The sequence below is a fragment of the Ictalurus furcatus genome, chromosome 10 (assembly GCF_023375685.1).
Source record: "Ictalurus furcatus strain D&B chromosome 10, Billie_1.0, whole genome shotgun sequence".
In the NCBI taxonomy this organism is placed as follows: domain Eukaryota; kingdom Metazoa; phylum Chordata; class Actinopteri; order Siluriformes; family Ictaluridae; genus Ictalurus; species Ictalurus furcatus.
Window position 1 is genome coordinate 31025167 of NC_071264.1, and position 23537 is coordinate 31048703.

A 23537-nucleotide genomic window follows, 5' to 3' on the forward strand; every position below is an offset into this window, starting at 1 on the left:
TTATTCTGTCACTCTTTATTCTCTCTCTGTATTCTCTCTTTATTCTCTCTCTTTATTCTCTCTCTTTATTCTCTCTTTACTCTCTCTCTCTATTCTTTCTCTCTTTAGTCTCTCTCTTTATTCTCTCTCTTTATTCTCTCTCTATTCTCTCTCTCTTTATTCTCTCTCTATTCTGTCTCTTTATTCTCTCTCTTTATTCTCTCCCCTCTCTCTCTCTTTTCTCTCTCTTTATTCTCTCTCTTTACTCTCTCGCTTTATTCTCTCTCTTTATTCTCTCTCTTCATGTTAATATGAGAAAAATAAACTCCTCTGTCCTGAAGATGTCTGAAAAAAGTCACAGCTTCCCCTCTGACTACAAAGCGCTGACACTGGAGACTCCTTCCATCAGTGTTACATAAACACACGTCTGAACAATTTCACGTGTTTTTTAACGTGTGTATTATGAGTGGATTATCAGCATTAGAGCATTAATGATAAATAAAGCTGTGATTTGCAGCTGCAGTGCGGTCAGAGCCGCTCTCACAGGAACTGCATCGACGCCTTCCCAGCAGCACTGTGGGGTAAATGCACCGATTATAGCGGATGTGACGTAGCGGTGTTGTGGAGAACGCTCGAAACAGAAATATAATAGAAATGTAAGTGAGATGTTCTGAACGCAGACAGAGTGATGAATCTGTGTAGGATATGTGATAATGATTGTATAGCGTATTAAAGGAGTGTGTGTTGAGTCATTAGAGCGAATCCTTCAGTGTGAGGTGCAGCACACGTTAATCAGTGACCGCTCACAGAGTCCCGGCTCTCTCTCTCTCTCTCTCTCTCCTGGTTCCTGCTGTTCCCCTTATCCTAAACGGACTTGATGGACAGCGCAAATATTAGTGCATTCCTCAGCGGGTCAGCTGCGACGGCCTGCGGTCTTCTCCTGACCCCGGGACATTCCACGCCTCGCTCTTCTCACACACTCGCTGCTCACTGGACGTTTGTTCAGCCTCTGATAAGCCGGGTTTACTTTCTAACCACTTTTTCCTCTCAAGAACGTTTTACAAAGAGCTTTTCTTTTCTCTTCCTGAGTGAATCAGAAGAGCTGTAAGTTCCACGCTGAGCGTCCGGCTCTCCGGAGTCGTTTACCTTGTAAAGATGAGTCATGTTTACTAACAGGAATTTACTCAGGATTGCACACAATCTCATCTGCGCACTCTTTCATACGGACTAATCACACTTATTGGGTTCAAGGCTAAAACCTGGCTTTACACGGTACGATATTTTGGCCTGATGCTGCTCTCGCAGATAAAAATCTCACTTTGCAAAAGAATGAGTTGAGATGTTAGAACTCATAACGTACCGGTGGCTGATTTACTGCCCCTGTGTTCGGTCAGTGATGATTTACTGCCCCTGTGTTCGGTCAGTGATGATTTACTGCCCCTGTGTTCGGTCAGTGATGATTTACTGCCCTGTGTTCGGTCAGTGATGATTTACTGCCCTGTGTTCAGTCAGTGATGATTTACTGCCCTGTGTTCGGTCAGTGATGATTTACTGCCCTGTGTTCGGTCAGTGAGGATTTACTGCCCCTGTGTTCGGTCAGTGATGATTTACTGCCCCTGTGTTCGGTCAGTGATGATTTACTGCCCTGTGTTCGGTCAGTGATGATTTACTGCCCCTGTGTTCGGTCAGTGATGATTTACTGCCCTGTGTTCGGTCAGTGAGGATTTACTGCCCCTGTGTTCGGTCAGTGAGGATTTACTGCCCCTGTGTTCAGTCAGTGATGATTTACTGCCCCTGTGTTCGGTCAGTGATGATTTACTGCCCTGTGTTCGGTCAGTGAGGATTTACTGCCCCTGTGTTCGGTCAGTGATGATTTACTGCCCCTGTGTTCGGTCAGTGAGGATTTACTGCCCCTGTGTTCGGTCAGTGATGATTTACTGCCCTGTGTTCGGTCAGTGATGATTTACTGCCCCTGTGTTCGGTCAGTGATGATTTACTGCCCCTGTGTTCGGTCAGTGATGATTTACTGCCCTGTGTTCGGTCAGTGATGATTTACTGCCCCTGTGTTCGGTCAGTGATGATTTACTGCCCCTGTGTTCGGTCAGTGAGGATTTACTGCCCCTGTGTTCGGTCAGTGATGATTTACTGCCCTGTGTTCGGTCAGTGATGATTTACTGCCCCTGTGTTCGGTCAGTGAGGATTTACTGCCCCTGTGTTTGGTCAGTGATGATTTACTGCCCCTGTGTTCGGTCAGTGATGATTTACTGCCCCTGTGTTCGGTCAGTGATGATTTACTGAACCTGAGTCATCTTCATCATCATCATAATCATCGCTGTCACTGAGTCATCTTCATCATCATCATCATCATTGCTGTCATTGAGTCACCATCATCATCATCTTCATCATCGCTGTCACTGAGTCATCTTCATCATCATCATCATCATCATCATCATCATCGCTGTCACTGAGTCATCTTCATCATCATCATCATCGCTATCACTGAGTCATCATCATCATCATCATCATCATCATCATCGCTGTCACTGAGTCATCATCATCATCATCATCATCGCTGTCACTGAGTCATGTTCATCATCATCATCATCGCTGTCACTGAGTCATCATCATCATCATTGCTGTCACTGAGTCATCTTTATCATCATCATCATCATTGCTGTCATTGAGTCACCATCATCATCATCATCATCATAGCTGTCACTGAGTCATCTTCATCATCATCATCATCATCATCATCGCTGTCACTGAGTCATCTTCATCATCATCATCATCATCGCTGTCACTGAGTCATCTTCATCATCATCATCATTGCTGTCATTGAGTCACCATCATCATCATCATCATCATCGCTGTCACTGAGTCATCTTCATCATCATCATCATCATCGCTGTCACTGAGTCATCTTCATCATCATCATCATTGCTGTCATTGAGTCACCATCATCATCATCATCATCATAGCTGTCACTGAGTCATCTTCATCATCATCATCATCATCATCGCTGTCACTGAGTCGTCATCATCATCATGATCATCATAGCTGTCACTGAGTCATCTTCATCATGATCATCATCATCATCGCTGTCACTGAGTCGTCATCATCATCATGATCATCATAGCTGTCACTGAGTCATCTTCATCATCATCAACATCATCACTGTCACTGAGTCATCTTCATCATCATCATCATCATCGCTGTCACTGAGTCGTCGTCATCATCATCTTCATCTTCATCATCATCATCACTGTCACACGATCAGGGTTCTGAGTCTCACAGGAAGTTCGCGGCAGCGTGTAGGTGTGAAGGCGGGACGCGCAGTAGGGCGGGGTGTTTTAACGGTGCTCTGTATTTCCGAGTTCAGTGCTCTGTATTTGTACAGCTGTTCATCTTTCAGCAGCTGGATGAAAATATTCGGGATTGTTGGAGAAAGAACAACAGTCCTGTATAAATGTGTTTGAGCACCATGTCAGAGGTGATGTTTAGGGAAAGTTGTAACACCAATTTATCTTTGTTTTTACAGCAAATGTACATCAGTAGCTCTGAATAACAGATCAGTGTTTATTTGACAGATCAGCGTTATCTGCTCTGATACACGCTCATTATGCATCTTATCACAACAACAACAACAACTATGTGCTCTGTAAGGGTTGGATCATTAACCACAAGCTAATTATTCTTAAAGTTTATTAAATGATATAATTTAATATACGATGATATATATATGTATATATATATATATAGCTTTGTTGTATTGTTCAACCGGTACAGCTGTAAATCCACACCCTAACTCTTTTTAATTTAAACTTACTAAAAACTTTATACAAACAATGAAATATTTCCAGTAAAATTGGGATGATGAAAACAGTCACTTTGCTGAATTCCTTTAAACTGCAGCCAGTCAGGTTCCAGTATGTAAATGTAGCTCACACAAAATGTTGCCTTCACACGATTGGAGACGTTTCTAATTTACATATTCATACAAGTTCTTCCTGAGGAAGTCCAGGAATGTTTGTGTGTGAAAATGTTTACGTTTACGTACAATAACCGAAACACTACGGAGAAAAATTCCAGGTTTCTTTTTTTGTTTGGAGCAGAGCAGTTTTATTTTTTATCCTTATTTAAAATGAAGATAATCTTAGTTCCTGAAACAGGAAATGGCTGGAGGAAGGAATGCTGTCGCTCCCTTCATCCGTCTCTTCGGGGCTTTGAACTCAGCCCCTGATTGGCTCGTTACTTCACATGTAAATAAACTCCATCTCCATCTGCAGCACCACAGTGCAGCGTACACTCCGCTCACTTCCTGTAAACCTGAACGTGTTGCTTCTGAACACCTCTGTGTTCACGTCAGATGGTGGATTAGACGTGGCACTGTGTCTCAGATCTGATATCAGACTCACGTTTAACAAACGTTTTGCTAATATGAAAGTAATAAACACTGTGTGTGTGTGTGTGTGTGTGTGTGTGTGTGTGTGTTGCAGTGAAATACTGAGTGATGTAGCAGAGTTACTGTTAGCACCCTGAAGCACGTCCCCAGGGATTTTATTTCTCTTACACCACAGAGATTGTCCAACAGTTCCAATGTTTTATTAACACCCCTTACTTTTTATCCATTTATAGTTACATTTAATGTTTGTAAAACGAGTGAGTTCCTGTTCTCACTTACGTTATAGCAGCTATAAACACTCGTTCCCTCACCATCCCTCTCTCTATTCTCTCTCTCTCTTTATTCTCTCTCTCTTTATTCTCTCTCTCTATTCTCTCTCTTTATTCTCTCTTTATTTTCTCTCTTTATAACATGAGAATATGTATTCTCTCTTTTTGTAAACGTGAGTTGGTTTCAGTGTGTCTCTGCAGCTGTCTCGGGGAGAATCCACTCAGTGTTTAATGAGTTGAGAGAGGAGCTTTACTCTGTTGCTCCGCTCTGTTTAAACACTTAGAGAAGGAACACCGGCTAGGGCTGGTCGATATCACAAAAATATAATATCACGATACTTGAGGACGTTTCTACGATACACGATGTGTGTCACGATATATAATTTAGCTAGCAAACTGTCTGCAAAACTGTAGTAAAATAAACCAAAAATGAGTTTGATGATACTTTTATTTAATGCCTACAAAGAAAAAGAAGATTAAGATAAAAAATTACATCAAACCAGCAGCATCCCTTCAGTATCGTTTAATTTATAATGATTAAAAACATTAAAAAATCATCACTGTACCAACAATATCTCAGAAAAGTGTATCGTGTAATCATTTATCACAATATTGATATTATATCGATATATTGTCCAGCCCTAACACTGACTCACAGACTCACTGACTCAAAGACTCACAAATTCAAAGACTCACTGACTCACAGACTCACTGTCTCAAAGACTCGCTGACTCAAAGACTCACAGACTCAAAGACTCACAGACTCAAAGACTCACTGACTCAGACTCACTGACTCAAAGACTCACAGACTCAAAGACTCACTGACTCAGACTCACTGACTCAAAGACTCAAAGACTCACTGACTCAGACTCACTGACTCAAAGACTCACAGACTCAAAGACTCACTGACTCAGACTCACTGACTCAAAGACTCACAGACTCAAAGACTCACTGACTCAGACTCACTGACTCGGTCAGGTTTATCAGACACGTGTGAAGAGTGTAATCAGCGTTCTGCCCGTGAGAATAAAAACATACTCAAACTGTAAATGCTCCAGTTTTTCACTGCACCACTGTTTGTACTTTTAACATTTCTCATTTCTGTTTAATTTTTAGTTATTTACTCTTCATGTATTCGCACATGATCAGATCAAGCTCCACGCTGATATCGTGTTGGACGTGATCGGATCAAGCTCCACGCTGATTTCGTGTTGGACGTGATCGGATCAAGCTCCACGCTGATATCGTGTTGGACGTGATCGGATCAAGCTCCACGCTGATATCGTGTTGGACGTGATCGGATCAAGCTCCACGCTGATATCGTGTTGGACGTGATCGGATCAAGCTCCAGGCTGATATCGTGTTGGACGTGATCGGATCAAGCTCCAGGCTGATATCGTGTTGGACGTGATCGGATCAAGCTCCATGCTGATATCGTGTTGGACTTGATCGGATCAAGCTCCACGCTGATATCGTGTTGGACGTGATCGGATCAAGCTCCACACTGATATCGTGTTGGACGTGATCGGATCAAGCTCCACGCTGATATCGTGTTAGACGTGATCGGATCAAGCTCCACGCTGATATCGTGTTGGACTTGATCGGATCAAGCTCCACGCTGATATCGTGTTGGACGTGATCGGATCAAGCTCCACGCTGATATCGTGTTGGACGTGATCGGATCAAGCTCCAGGCTGATATCGTGTTGGACGTGATCGGATCAAGCTCCAGGCTGATATCGTGTTGGACGTGATCGGATCAAACTCCAGGCTGATATCGTGTTGGACGTGATCGGATCAAGCTCCACGCTGATATCGTGTTGGACTTGATCGGATCAAGCTCCACGGTGATATCGTGTTGGACGTGATCGGATCAAGCTCCAGGCTGATATCGTGTTGGACTTGATCGGATCAAGCTCCACGCTGATATCGTGTTGGACTTGATCGGATCAAGCTCCAGGCTGATATCGTGTTGGACGTGATCGGATCAAGCTCCACGCTGATATCGTGTTGGACGTGATCGGATCAAGCTCCACGCTGATATCGTGTTGGACGTGATCGGATCAAGCTCCAGGCTGATATCGTGTTGGACTTGATCGGATCAAGCTTCACGGTGATATCGTGTTGGACGTGATCGGATCAAGCTCCACGCTGATATCGTGTTGGACTTGATCGGATCAAGCTCCACGGTGATATCGTGTTGGACTTGATCGGATCAAGCTCCACGCTGATATCGTGTTGGACTTGATCGGATCAAGCTCCACGCTGATATCGTGTTGGACTTGATCGGATCAAGCTCCAGGCTGATATCGTGTTGGACTTGATCGGATCAAGCTCCACGCTGATATCGTGTTGGACGTGATCGGATCAAGCTCCACGGTGATATCGTGTTGGACGTGATCGGATCAAGCTCCACGCTGATATCGTGTTGGACTTGATCGGATCAAGCTCCACGGTGATATCGTGTTGGACGTGATCGGATCAAGCTCCACGCTGATATCGTGTTGGACTTGATCGGATCAAGCTCCACGCTGATATCGTGTTGGACTTGATCGGATCAAGCTCCAGGCTGATATCGTGTTGGACTTGATCGGATCAAGCTCCACGCTGATATCGTGTTGGACTTGATCGGATCAAACTCCAGGCTGATATCGTGTTGGACTTGATCGGATCAAGCTCCACGGTGATATCGTGTTGGACGTGATCGGATCAAGCTCCACGCTGATATCGTGTTGGACTTGATCGGATCAAGCTCCACGCTGATATCGTGTTGGACGTGATCGGATCAAGCTCCAGGCTGATATCGTGTTGGACGTGATCGGATCAAGCTCCACGCTGATATCGTGTTGGACTTGATCGGATCAAGCTCCAGGCTGATATCGTGTTGGACGTGATCGGATCAAGCTCCACGCTGATATCGTGTTGGACTTGATCGGATCAAGCTCCACGCTGATATCGTGTTGGACGTGATCAATATGGCTCTGTATTATTTGTGATTATATTTTAAGCCACTTTTCAAACCATCTAATGTTATTGTTTTGTTCTGTTTGTCAGGGTGAGCGGTGTGAGGGAGGAGATGACAGCCAACAAGAACTCGAAGGCCACGCCCAAAGCAGGAGGGGCTAAAACCCCTCAGGAGATCGCTGACAGGTGAGCCACACAGCCCCTGATGATTTCCCTCTAATATATTAGTAGTGTATATTATCGTAGTGCGTCGTAGCGTGTATAGTAGTGCGTCCCTCCTCTATTCTGGATTCTTGGAACTCATTAAAGCTCGAGCAACTCTGAAAAGTTACGCCAGTGTTTACATGGAGAAAGTTCCTGGTATTCAGAGTCGGGTTCCGCGGCTGTTTAAGCTCACATACACATTATTAAAATCACCTGTGTGTATTTCACACCTTCGAGGTTGCCAGATCTTTCTTGAGTAGTAGACGGAGTTTTACAACAGAGCAATTCCATGCAAATGTCAACCTTACCTTTAAAAAATAAAGTTCTTAACAAAAAAACTTTAGGTTTTATGTTCTGTAATTTACTGCTTCAGTGTGCTGTATTAGAAATTTTAAGGACATTGCCATGTTTCTCCACCACGCATGAAGGTGTGCACCAAGACTAAAATAACATTTTCAACCAGCCATGTTTCATGTTTTCAAAAACCTATTTTTAAAAAACTTTATATTATCAGTAAACATTTTGCAGGAAGATGGAGAAATATCTGAGATGTAAATACACTCACTTTGTCATAACAGCGATGTCTTTTGAATTTATAAGGGCTATATTTAGGACGTCACGACGCTTCAGTGCTGCGTCACGTCCGTAAAGTTTTCAAGATTAAGTATATATCATATAATAATTACTAATACAGATAACTTACAACTTCCTGTACAAAGCCAAATTATGTCCATGCTAATTATGATCAGCAACTCATCTCCCTTCTTTGCTCTGTACAACCGTAATAATGCGTTACGGACGTGACTGTTACGCACAAGACCGTTACAGACGTGACCGTTACAGACGTGACTGTTACGCACAGGGCCGTTACAGACGTGACCGTTACAGACGTGACTGTTACGCACAAGACCGTTACAGACGTGACCGTTACAGATGTGACTGTTACGCACATGACCGTTACAGACGTGACCGTTACAGACGTGACTGTTACGCACATGACCGTTACAGACGTGACCGTTACAGACGTGACTGTTACGCACATGACCGTTACAGACGTGACCGATACAGACGTGACTGTTACGCATATGACCGTTACATACGTGACCGTTACAGACGTGACCGTTACAGACGTGACTGTTACGCACATGACCGTTACAGACGTGACCGTTACAGACGTGACTGTTACGCACATGGCCATTACAGACGTGACCGTTACAGACGTGACTGTTACGCACATGACCGTTACAGACGTGACCGATACAGACGTGACCGTTACAGACGTGACTGTTACGCACATGACCGTTACAGACGTGACCGTTACAGACGTGACTGTTACGCACATGACCGTTACAGACGTGACCGTTACAGACGTGACTGTTACGCATATGACCGTTACAGACGTGACCGTTACAGACGTGACTGTTACGCACACTTCATATTAAATCGCATGCACCGGCTGTTTTATTTGTTTACACATTTGTTTACCCGGACGCTGCTGTTAGATGACTGACTTATATTACTGCCATCTGTTTCTGGCTTACTGTACATCAGAACATTTTAGAAAAGTAATTCATTCCTTTATTCTACTAACATATAAGAAATTAAATTCTAACAACAGAGCACCATGGGGATTTACAGATCACTACACTGTTATCGTTCTTATAGTATTTCAATAAATGTGAGTGTGTCTGAGAGAGAGAGAGAGAGAGAGAGAGAGATGAACAGATGTGCACATCTGTTCACTCAGCTGATTGTTAACATCCTACCATAAAGGAAACACCTGACGTGTTTTTCCCCTCGCTCTTTTTCTCGCACGCGCCCTCGCCTTTTTTCGGACATCTGTTTAACACGGATCGTGTCGCCGCTTCTTTTTTCCTCCTTTTAATAGGTTCAAATGACAGCCATTATTATACGTGGTTAAAACATTACTACTGAAATCGTTAATACTACTAGTGATCATTTTTACACAAAACATTATACTGTGATCATTTTCACACATGATTACGATTTGAACGCCATCCACCCATTCATCTATCCATCCATCCATTCATCCATCCATCCATCCATCCATTCATCCATCCATTCATCTATCCATCCATCCATGCCTCGATCCATCCATCCATCCATCCATCCATGCCTCGATCCATCCACCCATCCATCCATCCATCCATCCATCCATGCCTCGATCCATCCATCCATCCATCCATCCATTTATCTATCCATTCATCTATCCATTCATCCATGCCTCGATCCATCCATCCATTCATCCATCCATCCGTCCATTCATCCATCCATCCATCCATCCATGCCTCAATCCATCCATCCATCCATCCATCCATTCATTGGTACATCCTTTCATCCATCCATCCATGCCTCGATCCATCAATCCATTCATCCATTCATCCATCAATCCATCCATCCATGCCTCGATCCATCCATCTATCCATCCATCCATGCCTCGATCCATCCATCCATCAATCCATCCATCCATCCATCCATGCCTCGATCCATCCATCCATCCGTCCATCCTCCACACTGCTTGTCCTCTGTAGGGTGATGCTGAATCCCTGCGTCTCGCGCCGTAGGCAGGGAAAGACTCTGGACATGGCCGGGCCATCACAGGGATAACACACACACACACACACACACACACACACACACACACACACACACTTACACTCACATTCGCACTCGCACCTACGGGCAATTTAGTGTCCTTAATTCACCTGATTAATTCACCAATCCTGTTTGGATTGTGGAGGGAAACCGGCGATTTAAACTCCGATATGATAAATATTTAATTTCACTGCTGATCTGGCATGCAGTTCTATACGTCACGACGTCTCATGCACACACCAAACTCCTGGTCTGTAAACTGAGTCTTGAACAACGCCACGCTGGTTACACCTTTATTATTTAAACTCAGGTTAAAGTCAACTAACTGTGCAGCGTTACCATACTGATGTCTCAGAGGTCAACGTCTGGAGGTTTAAATACACACTAGAGGTCTCTGGTAAAGTTTTTAAAGCATTCTTTAAGCAGGTAAGTGCTGCTTTCAGAAGCGTCACGGACAGACAGTGTGAAAATGTGGACTGAAGTAGAGCTGAAGTCAGTAGTCACAGCTGAGCTCTGAGTACTGATGCGTGTCATTTCAGTATTAAATCATCAGCAAACACTTTAACTGTAAACTCGGTTAAATCAATCTTCTTCAGGCTCTGGTAGAAAAACATCATCATCTCTTTGTTGTGGAATCAGCACCTGTTTAAATACACACTCTCCTCACACACACACCCCCCCACACACACACACACTGACCGGGATTTAGTTAACATGTTGAGACATTTCTGTAGCTGAGGGGTGTACAGTACATGTGCAATCTTTTGTACTCATTTTTCCGGCTATAGAACGAAGAGGGTTGTTTATGATTCCAGTGTGTTCAGAGGATGGACGTGTGTGTGTGTGTGTGTGTGTGTGTGTGTGTGTGTGTGTACAATTACATTACACACCTCCACATGGAAAACTAATCCCACCTGAACAGGGATTAAAGGAAGATCTTTTTTGAGAACAGCGTTTCTATAAGGTCTTTTACACTCTCACTGTTAATCACTTTAATGATGTTATAAGATGAAACGGAGATCTGGAAAAGGGAAAATGAAAATAAAAGTAAACCGTAACTCTACCTAAAATATCACAGGTACACTCTATGTGTTTTTTTCCTTAGGGAAACATTTTTGTGGCCTCTGACTCGAGTCACAGACCGTTAGCTCTATATTAGCTCTGACGTGTGTCTTCTGATGTGTGTTAGCGCAGCGCTGTACTTTCTCCCGGTGCTCCAGCAGGAAATGTGGCTGTGGTCAGTGTTCCCCTCGAGCCCCAGGAAGAGCAGGATGAGCCCTGGCACGCCGCTCGGTCCGTGTGTGGCCGGGCAGCTGAGCTTCTCCAGCCCTGGAGAACTTCCCCTGAAGCTGAGCTTGTTATTTCTGGCCCTCGACACACTGCAGATATAAACTCAGTGTGGAGTTCAGTGGCCAAATTCTGCACTTAAATTATTCCCTGTGTGTGTACAGCAGCTCCGACCGAACAGCGGTGTGGAAATACTCCATTCTGAGATTTTGGAGCCGAGCCCCGGCCGTGTCGTGCTGTTCTACAGCTGATTAAAGTTCTGCATTAATAATCTGTGGATCGGTCCAAGCAGGCACTCGAGATCGATGTGTCGGAGAAGGTTTAATGTTGGTTAGAGGAGATCTCCTGAGATAGGACGAACAGTACCTCCAGGAGCTTTTTGTGGTAGAATCTGGTTTCGGTGCCAGCGTGAGACTTTATTCGGATATTATTTGCTCTCTCAGCAATACTCTTGATGATGTGGAATAAAACTACAAGCCAAGCACACATTGTTATATCCTGGCATGAAGAACACTATAACAAGAACTCAGGATATCTTAGGAAAGCTCCAACTGCATGCTTTTTTAAAATAGAAAAGAAATATCCTAAATCTCCTGATGAAGCACATTTTGAAATAAAAAGTCAAGTTCTTCATCTATTTACAAGCGGGTAACGATACAAATTCCACAACGTAAATAACATAAATCACCCGATTGGCATCTTCAGCCCTATTTGGACGGGATTAAATGTACATGCGGTCCTGGGGTAATTTCCTGTGTTACAGGAGCTACTCTATGATTTTATTTCCGTTCGGATCGGCCATGTCTGTGTTTTTCTCCGTCCTCCTCGGAGAACATTACAGGCCCAATTACATGCAGATGTCTCCTCGCGTTGGGAAAAAAAGATGTGCGACTGCTGCTGCTTGCCGTATTTATTCTCCTAGCGTAAAACGCTAACTGGGAAAGCATTTTCATGAGGAGAAAGAAAATAAAATCAATTAGAGATCCTGCAGGCTGGTTGAAGGAGCCGTTATAACTTCAGCTACAGGAGTAAAACGTTACTTTATATTCAGCTACGCACAATTTCATCAACTTTTATTTTTCTTTAAATAATGACTAGTTGTATCACTACCAGTGATCGTATGACCACATGACGCAAACATCCGGGTTTACAGAAAATACAACCTGCCATAGAATTAATAAAACAACGGTCTTATTGCTGTTTTATTGAGTTTTATTACTGAGGAGATGTACTTGTTCACAGACGTCCTGATAAACTAATCCACTCCGAACACGGCTATGGATATCACCCACTAACTTCCCACCAACTCCGAGAACTAAAGAAAGAAATGCCCAGTTTCCTGCTCAGCAAGAATAAAAGTGAAAACTCCATCAGTCCTGAAACATTTTTACAAGCTGAAGATGATCAGCGTGTAGTTATTTAGTGTGTGAAGTTGTGTGTATGATGTATGCATACACCTTTCCCTCTAGTTTGGACCTGTCTGTCCTGACACAGCGCCGAGTGTCACAGGGTTCTCAGGATGACTCACAGCAGCTCAGGAACATCACATTCTTCAGGACCTTTTTCTCCTCAGACTCGGTCATTTCTATTTTTTTAAGAAAATGAAGTAGCTTTAAGTTAGCAGCCTTGCTGTTCACCTTTGAAATGATTTGCTCAGATCTCAGTATGTCAGGTTTGTATGTGCCCGTCATTAAAGTGATTTCTCCTTAGTGTGAACAGACCTCTGCCCTGAAGCAAACCTTGTACACACACGTTCTCCAAACCAATAACGTCACACTACAAGCATAAAAAACACAACCCTAAACAATCCACGATTGTGGTGAAGATAAAATCAACAGGTTAGCAGCAGAATTTTTCATTGAGAAGCTCTGACAACTTGTCAACATTTTACAGACAGTATACATTTTACACAGAGTATACAACATTTTACAGACAGTATACATTTTACACAGAGTATACAACATTTTACAGACAGTATACATTTTACACAGAGTATACAACATTTTACAGACAGTATACATTTTACACAGAGTATACAACATTTTACAGACAGTATACATTTTACACAGAGTATACAACATTTTACAGACAGTATACATTTTACACAGAGTATACAACATTTTACAGACAGTATACAACATTTTACAGAGCGTATACAACATTTTACAGACAATATACAACATTTTACAGACAGTATACAACATTTTACAGAGCGTATACAACATTTTACAGACAGTATACAACATTTTACAGAGCGTATACAACATTTTACAGACAGTATACAACATTTTACAGACAGTATACAACATTCTACAGAGCGTATACAACATTTTACAGACAGTATACAACATTTTACAGACAATATACAACATTTTACAGACAGTATACAACATTCTACAGAGCGTATACAACATTTTACAGACAGTATACAACATTTTACAGACAGTATACAACATTCTACAGAGCGTATACAACATTTTACAGACAATATACCTTTTACAGAGAGTACAAATCATTTTACAGACAATATACATTATACAGAGAGTACACAACATTTTACAGACAATATACAACATTTTACAGAGAGTATACAACATTTTACAGACAATATACATTTTACAGACAATATACATTTTACAGAGTATACAACATTTTACAGACAATATACATTTTACAGAGCGTACACAACATTTTACAGACAGTATACATTTTACAGAGAGTACACATCATTTTACAGACAATATACATTTTACAGAGAGTACACATCATTTTACAGACAATATACATCATTTTACAGAGTATACAACATTTTACAGAGAGTATCCATTTTACAGAGTATACAACATTTTACAGACAATATACAACACTTTAGAGTATACAACATTTTACAGAGAGTATCCATTTTACAGAGTATACAACATTTTACAGACAATATACAACACTTTAGAGTATACAACATTTTACAGACAATATATAACATTTTACAGAGTACACAATATTTTACAGAGTACACAATATTTTACAGACAATATACAACATTTTGCAGACAGTATACAACATTCTACAGAGCGTATACAACATTTTACAGACAGTATACAACATTTTGCAGACAGTATACAACATTCTACAGAGCGTATACAACATTTTACAGACAGTATACAACATTTTACAGACAGTATACAACATTTTACAGACAATATACAGCATTTTACACACAGTGGGTTTTGTTTATTAAACTGGACACATGGGAATTTATTCATGAATCATTCACTGGTGCATTTAAGATAATGTTCATGAAAATTCTGTTAGTCAGGACACTTGTTGCGTTTCTGTCCTGAGTTTGTGTAATTTTGTGTAGAAGGGGACTCAGTAACGTGAATCTCGACTGATCGACTTCCAATCGTATAACTGTCAATGAGTTCCTGCGATTTTATATACTGATTACAGTCACGTTTAAATCACTTATTTATTTCATCTACACACCGATTTAGATTAAAGGAGGAGAATGTGAAAAATCAAAGGAACTTTTGTGGGAATTTGTACTTCAGTTGGGACACAAAAGCATTTACGCACAACTTTAGTAAAAGACAAATGAGGCGCGGTGTGTTCTAAGATTATGAAGCGATTATAGATGAGCGATGTGCTGTATTTAGCACGTGTGGTTCACACCTTTTGGGAAAGTTGTGAGTTTGTGTTCCACTGAAGGCCTGCGAGGTTTCGGCTGCTGTAGAATTTCTCCTCCCTCCTGTGGAAGGGTGGTGATGGTGAGGTGTTAAGCAATCTGTCCCAACCTGCAGGCGTGATCATGCTCCTGGCCTCGTCCCAGCTCACACTCTCGTTATTCTAATTGCTGTCGGGATATCAGATCTGGCTTTCTCAGTTTCACTCCGGTACGGGTCGAGTCAAGTCCCACTTCCTGGAATCTCATGAGCAAAGCGTTTACATGTTATTTGAAATGCGTGGATGTGAAATGAGGTGAGCGCTGTCCTTAACGCCAGCGCTCGGTCGTGAGTCGCGTCTGCGTCATGAGCAGTGAGAGTGGGAGTGATGATGAAGAGGTGGCAGTCAGGTAATCTGTCCGAGACAGAAAAGAGGAACGGCTGAGTGAAGGTAGGTGCGTTCATTTTGAGTTTTCTGTGTTGTTTTTTTTTTGTGTGTGTGAGGTCTGTATAAAATTCCCAAATTATTTTACTTCTATGGAAAAATCCACACAGGCGTTTTATTGAGCTTGGCGTTGACGGAGTCCGCTTTGCCAAAGTTATGTCAGATTGCTGTGGTACTTTCCGCCGATCGTCTGACAAAGCGAATGCTGCGTATTATTTGAAACGTGTGTTCAGGTTTTAGAGTTTCTTCTTTGACTCAGAGGAAAGCAGAAATTTTTTTCCACACAGAGTTTCTAAGCGAGTTTCTAGCACAATGCTAAGCTAATTGCTGGGGTAGAGTTTCTGACTGCTTTCTGCTTTTGTGTTCTTGTTACAGGTGCCGGTCTGCGTCCCCACCTCCTATTCTTTCTGCCGTAAAGGAACCGTGTCACGCTGAGTTCGGCGAGACAGAAGACGCCAGACAGCAGAGCAGATACGCCAAAGCTGACACAAAAGTCCAGTCTCGGAGGAACTGGAGTCTGAATGCGGCTAGCCTCTGCAGAGGCTCTGCGCTTTCCACCGAATCCCAGAGTAGACTCACCAAGGCCAAGAGCATCGGCTGTCTGGATAAGAAGCTCAGCGTCTACAAGCCGTCCGGTGAAGAAGACCAAGAGCAGAAGGAGAACCAACTTAAAGACCGACCTTCTGGAGGAGATACAGTCTGTCCTGGACCTCTTAGCTGGAGTACGCTGTCTTTAACCTCGTCCTCCTCCACATACGGCCACAAGCGCACACTGTCACTCGGCCGTAACGGTGCCGGGCCCTCGGCTGCCGCAATCCGGAAGAAGATCTCGGAATGGGAGTGTCGGAACGTGGCTCTTCCTAGGATGAGTCTGTGCTTGGACAAGAGGGCTGGCGGTGGGAGTGAAGGCTGCCCCAGCCTCTTGTCCTCTCCTTGTAGTGAAAAAGCCTTCGACTTCAAGTCCATGCGCAGGATGAGCACGGCGTATTCCGAGTGTTCCTATCCAGAGACCGAGGAAGAGGACGGAACCTCGGATCGAGAGTGTAGCGGACGGTTCCAGAAGAGAGAAGGACAGAAGACGTTCGTCCGCACTCTTTATCCACGTAAAGAGACGTCCGCCGTGCTGAACCGGATACAGAAGATCGAGCAGGCTTTGAAAGAAAGTCCGTCTGCTCCTCCAAAGTATCTGAGCAACTGTTACGGCTTGGACAAGTCACGGCAGAAGTCTTTCACCATTTCATCACGTCACGAGGACTTGGACAGCACGTGTGACAGCAAGCGGAGCAGCATCTGTTCTGTCGCCACTGAGCCAGACGCTTACCCCGGCTCCGAAAAACTCTCAAAGTTCAGACAGAGGTTCAGCGTCGCCTCATTTATGTCTGAGGGCCCAGAACCCTCCTGTGCACCGGGCCCACCCGGCCCACCCGCCACTCCCGCCACACCCGGCCCACCCGTCAACCCTCTACCTAAACCCAAGCGCACTTTTGAGTACGATGCTAATCGGAGCCACCGAGACTCTTCGCCTAGCAATGGAATACCTCCCAATCCTGACACTCGCGTTCCTCCAGCCCCCGTTAAAACACCTGTGAGTTCATTCAAGAGAACACCTGACAGGTGAGACACCGTCCTTTCACAAACCCACACACTCGTTCTGACCCGAGTCTCGGTACCTCAGCGAACTCCGGAGCTGTCTTCTGTAGTCAGTGAGGATGCACATGACCTTTAACTCCTGGATTTATTTATTTATTTATCTCACTGTTACATTTGTTATTGACTGATGGCTCACATGCTCTCACACTCTCACACACTCTCTCTCTCTCTCTCACACACACGCTCTCTCACTCTCACACATGCTCTCTCACTCTCACACACACGCTCTCTCTCTCACACATGCTCTCTCACTCTCACACACACGCTCTCTCACACACACACGCTCTCTCTCTCTCTCACACACGCTCTCTCACTCTCTCACACACGCTCTCTCACTCTCACACACACGCTCTCTCTCACACATACACACACGCTCTCTCTCTCACACATGCTCTCTCACTCTCACACACACGCTCTCTCACACACACACGCTCTCTCTCTCTCACACACGCTCTCACTCTCACACACATGCTCTCTCTCTCTCTCACACACACGCTCTCTCACTCTCACACACACGCTCTCTCTCTCACACACACGCTCTCTCTCTCTCTCTCTCACACACACACACACGCTCTCTCACTCTCACACACACGCTCTCTCACTCTCACACATGCTCTCTCACTCTCACACACACGCTCTCTCTCTCACACATGCTCTCTCACTCTCACACACACGCTCTCTCACTCACACACACGCTCTCTCTCACACACACACGCTCTCTCTCTCTCTCACACACGCTCTCTCACTCTCACACACACGCTCTCTCTCTCACACACACGCTCTCTCACACACACACACACACACGCTCTCTCTCTCTCTCTCTCTCTCACACGCTCTCTCACTCTCACACATACGCGCTCTCTCTCTCACACACACGTTCTCTCACTCTCACATACACGCTCTCTCTCACACACACGCTCTCTCACTCTCACACACACACTCTCTCTCTCTCTCACACACGCTCTCTCACTCTCACACACACGCTCTCTCTCTCACACACACGCTCTCTCACTCTCACACACATGCTCTCTCTCACACATACACACACACTCTCTCTCTCACACACACGCTCTCTCACTCTCACACACATGCTCTCTCTCTCTCACACACACGCTCTCTCACTCTCACACACACGCTCTCTCTCTTACACACACACTCTCTCTCTCTCACACACACACACGCTCTCTCACTCTCACACACACGCTCTCTCACTCTCACACACATGCTCTCTCTCTCTCTCTCACACACATGCTCTCTCACTCTCACACACACGCTCTCCCTCTCACACACACGCTCTCTCTCTCACACACACTCTCTCTCTCACACACAAACACGCTCTCTCTCTCACACACATGCTCTCTCACTCTCACACACACGCTCTCCCTCTCACACACACGCTCTCTCTCTCACACACACTCTCTCTCTCACACACAAACACGCTCTCTCTCTCTCACACACGCTCTCTCTCTCTCACACACACATGCTCTCTCTCTCACACTCTCTCACACATGTTCTGTGTCTCACATGCTCTCTCCCTCACACACCCTCTCTCTCACACACGCTTTCTCTCTCATTCTCACATGCTCTCTCTCTCTCACTCTCACATGCTCTCTCTCGCACACACTCTCTCTCTCACTCACACTCTCACTCTCACACGCTCTCTCTCTCACATGTGCACTCACTCTCACACACTCTTTCTCACTCTCACACACTCTCTCGCTCACTCTCACACGCTCTCTCTCTCTCACGTGCTCTCACTGACTACGTTTACATGGACAGCAGTAATCTGATTATTGACCTTACTCTGAGTAAGATAATAATGTGATTAAGGTGTTTACATGAGTCGCTTTTAGAATACTCCTGTCATGTTCCCGTTTCACATGTTTTAGAACATAATTAGATTAACAGCCCGCATCATTACGTCACCGCGCCACGCCATCTGACGTCCCTCCAGAATTTCACGCATCAACATACAGTTGGTCTTCGTTATGGTACCGTATACAGTTTTGGGTGTTTTTATTTAATTTTTTACGAACGCTTTAAGTCCAGTTAAATATTTGTCATGCTGTACGTGCTATTAGACGACTGCTTGAAGCCGTGGGCTGCGTCCCAAATCACGTAGTCACCATCTATATAGTAGCCGAGATACATGTATTTTTCCCCACTGCAGGCCTATAGTAGGAAAGTATGCGGTTTGGGACACAGCCGAACTCTCTTGTTCGCCGTAAAACTGCCGTGTGTGATCGTGTCCTGTCGCACAATGCGGTGAAAACTCCCACACGACGTTCATAATGTGATTAAGGTGTTTACATGTCACTACTACACATCCATAATGCGACTAAAACAGGAGTACTCCACCTGTCTTAATTAGATTATTGCTTACTTCGATTATGACCTTAATTAGATTAAGGTAAGTAAAAATTGCTGTTTACATGCTAGTTTCTTAATTAGAGTATCGTCTTAATCGGGTTAATATTGGATTATTGTTGTCCATGTAAACACACTGACTCACTCTTACACGCTCTCTCTCTCACATGCTGTCACTCACTCTCGCACTCTCTTTCTCACTGTCACATGCACTCTCACACTCTCTCTCACTTTCACACGCTCTCTCTCACTCTCACACGCTCTCTCTCACTTTCACATGCTCTCTCTCACACACTCTCTCTCTCTCACTCTCACACTCTCTCTCTCTTGCATACGCTCTCACTCAGACACGCTGTCTCTCTCACTCTCACTCGCTCTGTCACTCTCACATGCTCTCTCTCGCACTCTCACAGGCTCTGTCACTCTCACATGCTCTCTCTCTCACTTTCACATGCTCTCTCTCACTCTCACACGCTCTCTCTCACATGCTCTCTCTCTTACACTCTCTCACTCTCACATGATCTCTCACTCTCACATGCTCTCTCACTCTCAACTGCTCTCTCTCTCACTTTCACATGCTCTCTCTCACACTCTCTCTCACTCTGTCTCTCACTCTTACATGCTCTCTCTCACTCTAACATGCTCTCACTTACTCTACATGTTCTCTCTCTCTCACACATGCTCTCTCTCACACGCTCTCACTCTCACTTTCACATGCTCTCTCTCACTTTCACATGCTCTCTCTCACACTCTACACGCTCTCGCTCACACTCTCTCACACGCTCTCACTCTCACACACTCTCTCTCACATGCTGTCACTCACTCTCACACTCTCTCACTTTCACATGCACTCACACTCTCTCACTCTCACACTCTGTCACTGTCACACGCTCTCTCTCTCATGTGCTCTCACTCACTCTCACACGCTCACTTTCACATGCACTCTCACACTCTCGCTCTCACACTCTCTCTCACTTTCACATGCTCTCTCACTCTCACATGCTCTCTCTTTCTCTAACACACTCTCTCTCTCTCACTCTCACACTCTCTCTCTCTTGCACAAGCTCTCACTCGGACACGCTGTCTCTCACACTCTCACACACTGTCTCTCACTCTCACACTCTCACTCTCACACACTCTCTCTCTCATTTTCACATGCTCTCTCACTCTCACACGCTCTCTCACACTCACGGCGTCTCTCACGGGACGTCATGCACTCTGTAGCTGAAACAGATTCACAGTGAGGAGGAACACCTGAAACATCATTCCCACAACTTTCCCACTAAATCAGCCTTCTGTAGTTAGACTTCTGCCGTGTCTGAAGTTGAGTGTGATGGTGTTTAGCGTATCCGAGCTGCCGTGCGACGTACACGTACAAGTTTCCCACTAATTCAGACCTGACATGCAGCGCTGAATATTACAGGAGTCTCAGGAACATCCCATTATACAGAATTGATACTTTTCAGATGCACAAAGTCTGATATCTTTGTGAGATTTAATCAGACAAACTTGTCTGGTCTTGTCGACCTGCAAAAAACCCTTCATTTCAGAGATATCATACCACATGCCGACTCATCACTTTCACTTTCATGGCCTGTTGCTGTTTCTCCGAGGAATAGAGATGCCGATGCTTTAACGTGTATATGAGTTATGTAAATATTTACTATTGATGGAAGGAGTCTCCAGTGTCAGTGCTTTGTAACAGTTTTAAAGACAGAGGACTTTAGGATTTGCGGTTTCTCGGTTCCAAAAAAACGACAAGCGGTATTGATTTTTTTGTCTTATTAACTTCAAAAGAGAGACAATAAAGAGAGAATAAAGAGAGAGAGAATAGAGAGAGAGAATAGAGAGAGAATAAAGAGAGGGAATAAAGAGAGAGAATAGAGAGAGAATAAAGAGAGGGAATAAAGAGAGAGAGAATAGAGAGAGAATAAAGAGAGAGAATAGAGAGAGAATAAAGAGAGGGAATAAAGAGAGAGAATAGAGAGAGAATAAAGAGAGGGAGTAAAGAGAGAGAGAATAGAGAGAGAATAAAGAGAGGGAATAAAGAGAGAGAGAATAGAGAGAGAATAAAGAGAGGGAATAAAGAGAGAGAGAATAGAGAGAGAATAAAGACAGGGAATAAAGAGAGAGAGAATAGAGAGAGAATAAAGAGAGGGAATAAAGAGAGGGAATAAAGAGAGAGAGAATAGAGAGAGAATAAAGAGAGGGAATAAAGAGAGGGAATAAAGAGAGAGAGAATAGAGAGAGAATAAAGAGAGGGAATAAAGAGAGGGAATAAAGAGAGAGAGAATAGAGAGAGAATAAAGAGAGGGAATAAAGAGAGGGAATAAAGAGAGAGAGAATAGAGAGGGAATAAAGAGAGGGAATAAAGAGAGAGAGAATAGAGAGAGAGAATAGAGAGAGAATAAAGAGAGGGAATAAAGAGAGGGAATAAAGAGAGGGAATAAAGAGAAGCAGATGAGGGAACGACTGTTTATAGCTGCTATAACGTAAGTGACATCAGGAACTAACTTGTTTCCATAACATTAAATGTGACAATAAACAGATCTTCAGTAAATAAAACGTGGGATTGTTGGCAAATTGCTGCAGTATAACCGGAATAAAACACGTGGAAATGCTGTTACAGGACTTGTTTCAGTACTCTGAACAGTTGAATATTGTAAATATACTGCGTTATAATATTAAAATTCATTCATAACCTCTCCCTCTCTCTCCAGCATCTCAGGAACCTCCTGCAGCTCGGCTGAAACTCGACTCCGAGCTGTGATTTATTAGTGAGCGTCACGGTGAAGTGCTGTACATCAGCGCAGAGCAGTTCGCTTCATCTCCTCTGATCACGTTGATATACAGTAACGCGGCTCAGCTCGGAAGCCCTCGCGGCTTTCAGGAGCACTAACGTTTTGTTTATAGCTCTCGTTCCTCGCGGCCGTTTGAAGGAGCTCCGGTTCTCCGAGTGTGGAGCCGAGCCAGGTTCTCATGCTGTGTGGGTCGACAGATTTGTATGTTTGAAATTCCTGCGGTGATTTCAGAGTCAACTGTTTACAAGCCGGAGACATTCGGCGTTGCTGTTGTTTTCTTGTTTTTTTAATGCGCTGACACTTTGAAGTTGTGTTTGGTATGCATTAGCGACATTAAAAAGTTCTTACTGTGTTTGGCTTATTGTGAATAAACAGGAAATTGTCATCCTGCGTTACCGTCAGCATATCAGAGCGATTATTCATTTCGAACAGCGCGTCCAAGCGTTTCTGTCTGCTCCTGATTTTAACTGGCTCCGTATCCCAGACTCGTTGAGGGATTACTCATATTTGGCCATCATGTGAAGGAAGCTTTCATCTGCTCAGGTGGTCTGGTCTGATTGGAATTAGTTTGAGAGGAGAACTTCAGGGAGCCAGAACAACTGGACTTTAACTAAACAGACCTGCGTGTCTTCTTCTTTCTCATCTAGAGAGTCGTGCGAGTCTGAAGATGCGGTGAGCCTGCCCTCCTCGTACCCCTCCTCACCCACAGAAAACGGCACCGTGTCCACGGAGAACCACAGCCGCCCCAGCTCCAAAAGCACTCTCGAGGAGAACGCGTACGAGGACATTACAGGTGAGTGCGCACCTGAGTGTGCTGATTCAGCCCGTTCTTCACTTTTACATCAGAGGTTTGTAAATTTAATCACATCACATCGTCCACGTCTAACAACATTTC

At 44.1% G+C, this 23537-nt stretch overlaps 1 protein-coding gene across 2 annotated transcripts in view; it reads left to right on the forward strand.

Moving 5' to 3' along the window:
* Nucleotides 1–23537, forward strand: part of dennd2b (DENN domain containing 2B) — a 78445-nt gene that overhangs the window by 15490 nt on the left and 39418 nt on the right. For both annotated transcript variants that reach the window (XM_053635038.1, XM_053635039.1), the window contains exons 2-4: nt 7704–7799; nt 16200–17438; nt 23290–23435. In XM_053635038.1, coding sequence (XP_053491013.1) covers nt 7726–7799; nt 16200–17438; nt 23290–23435 — 1459 coding nt within the window. In that variant the 5' untranslated portion in view covers nt 7704–7725. The remainder of the gene's footprint in view (nt 1–7703; nt 7800–16199; nt 17439–23289; nt 23436–23537) is intronic.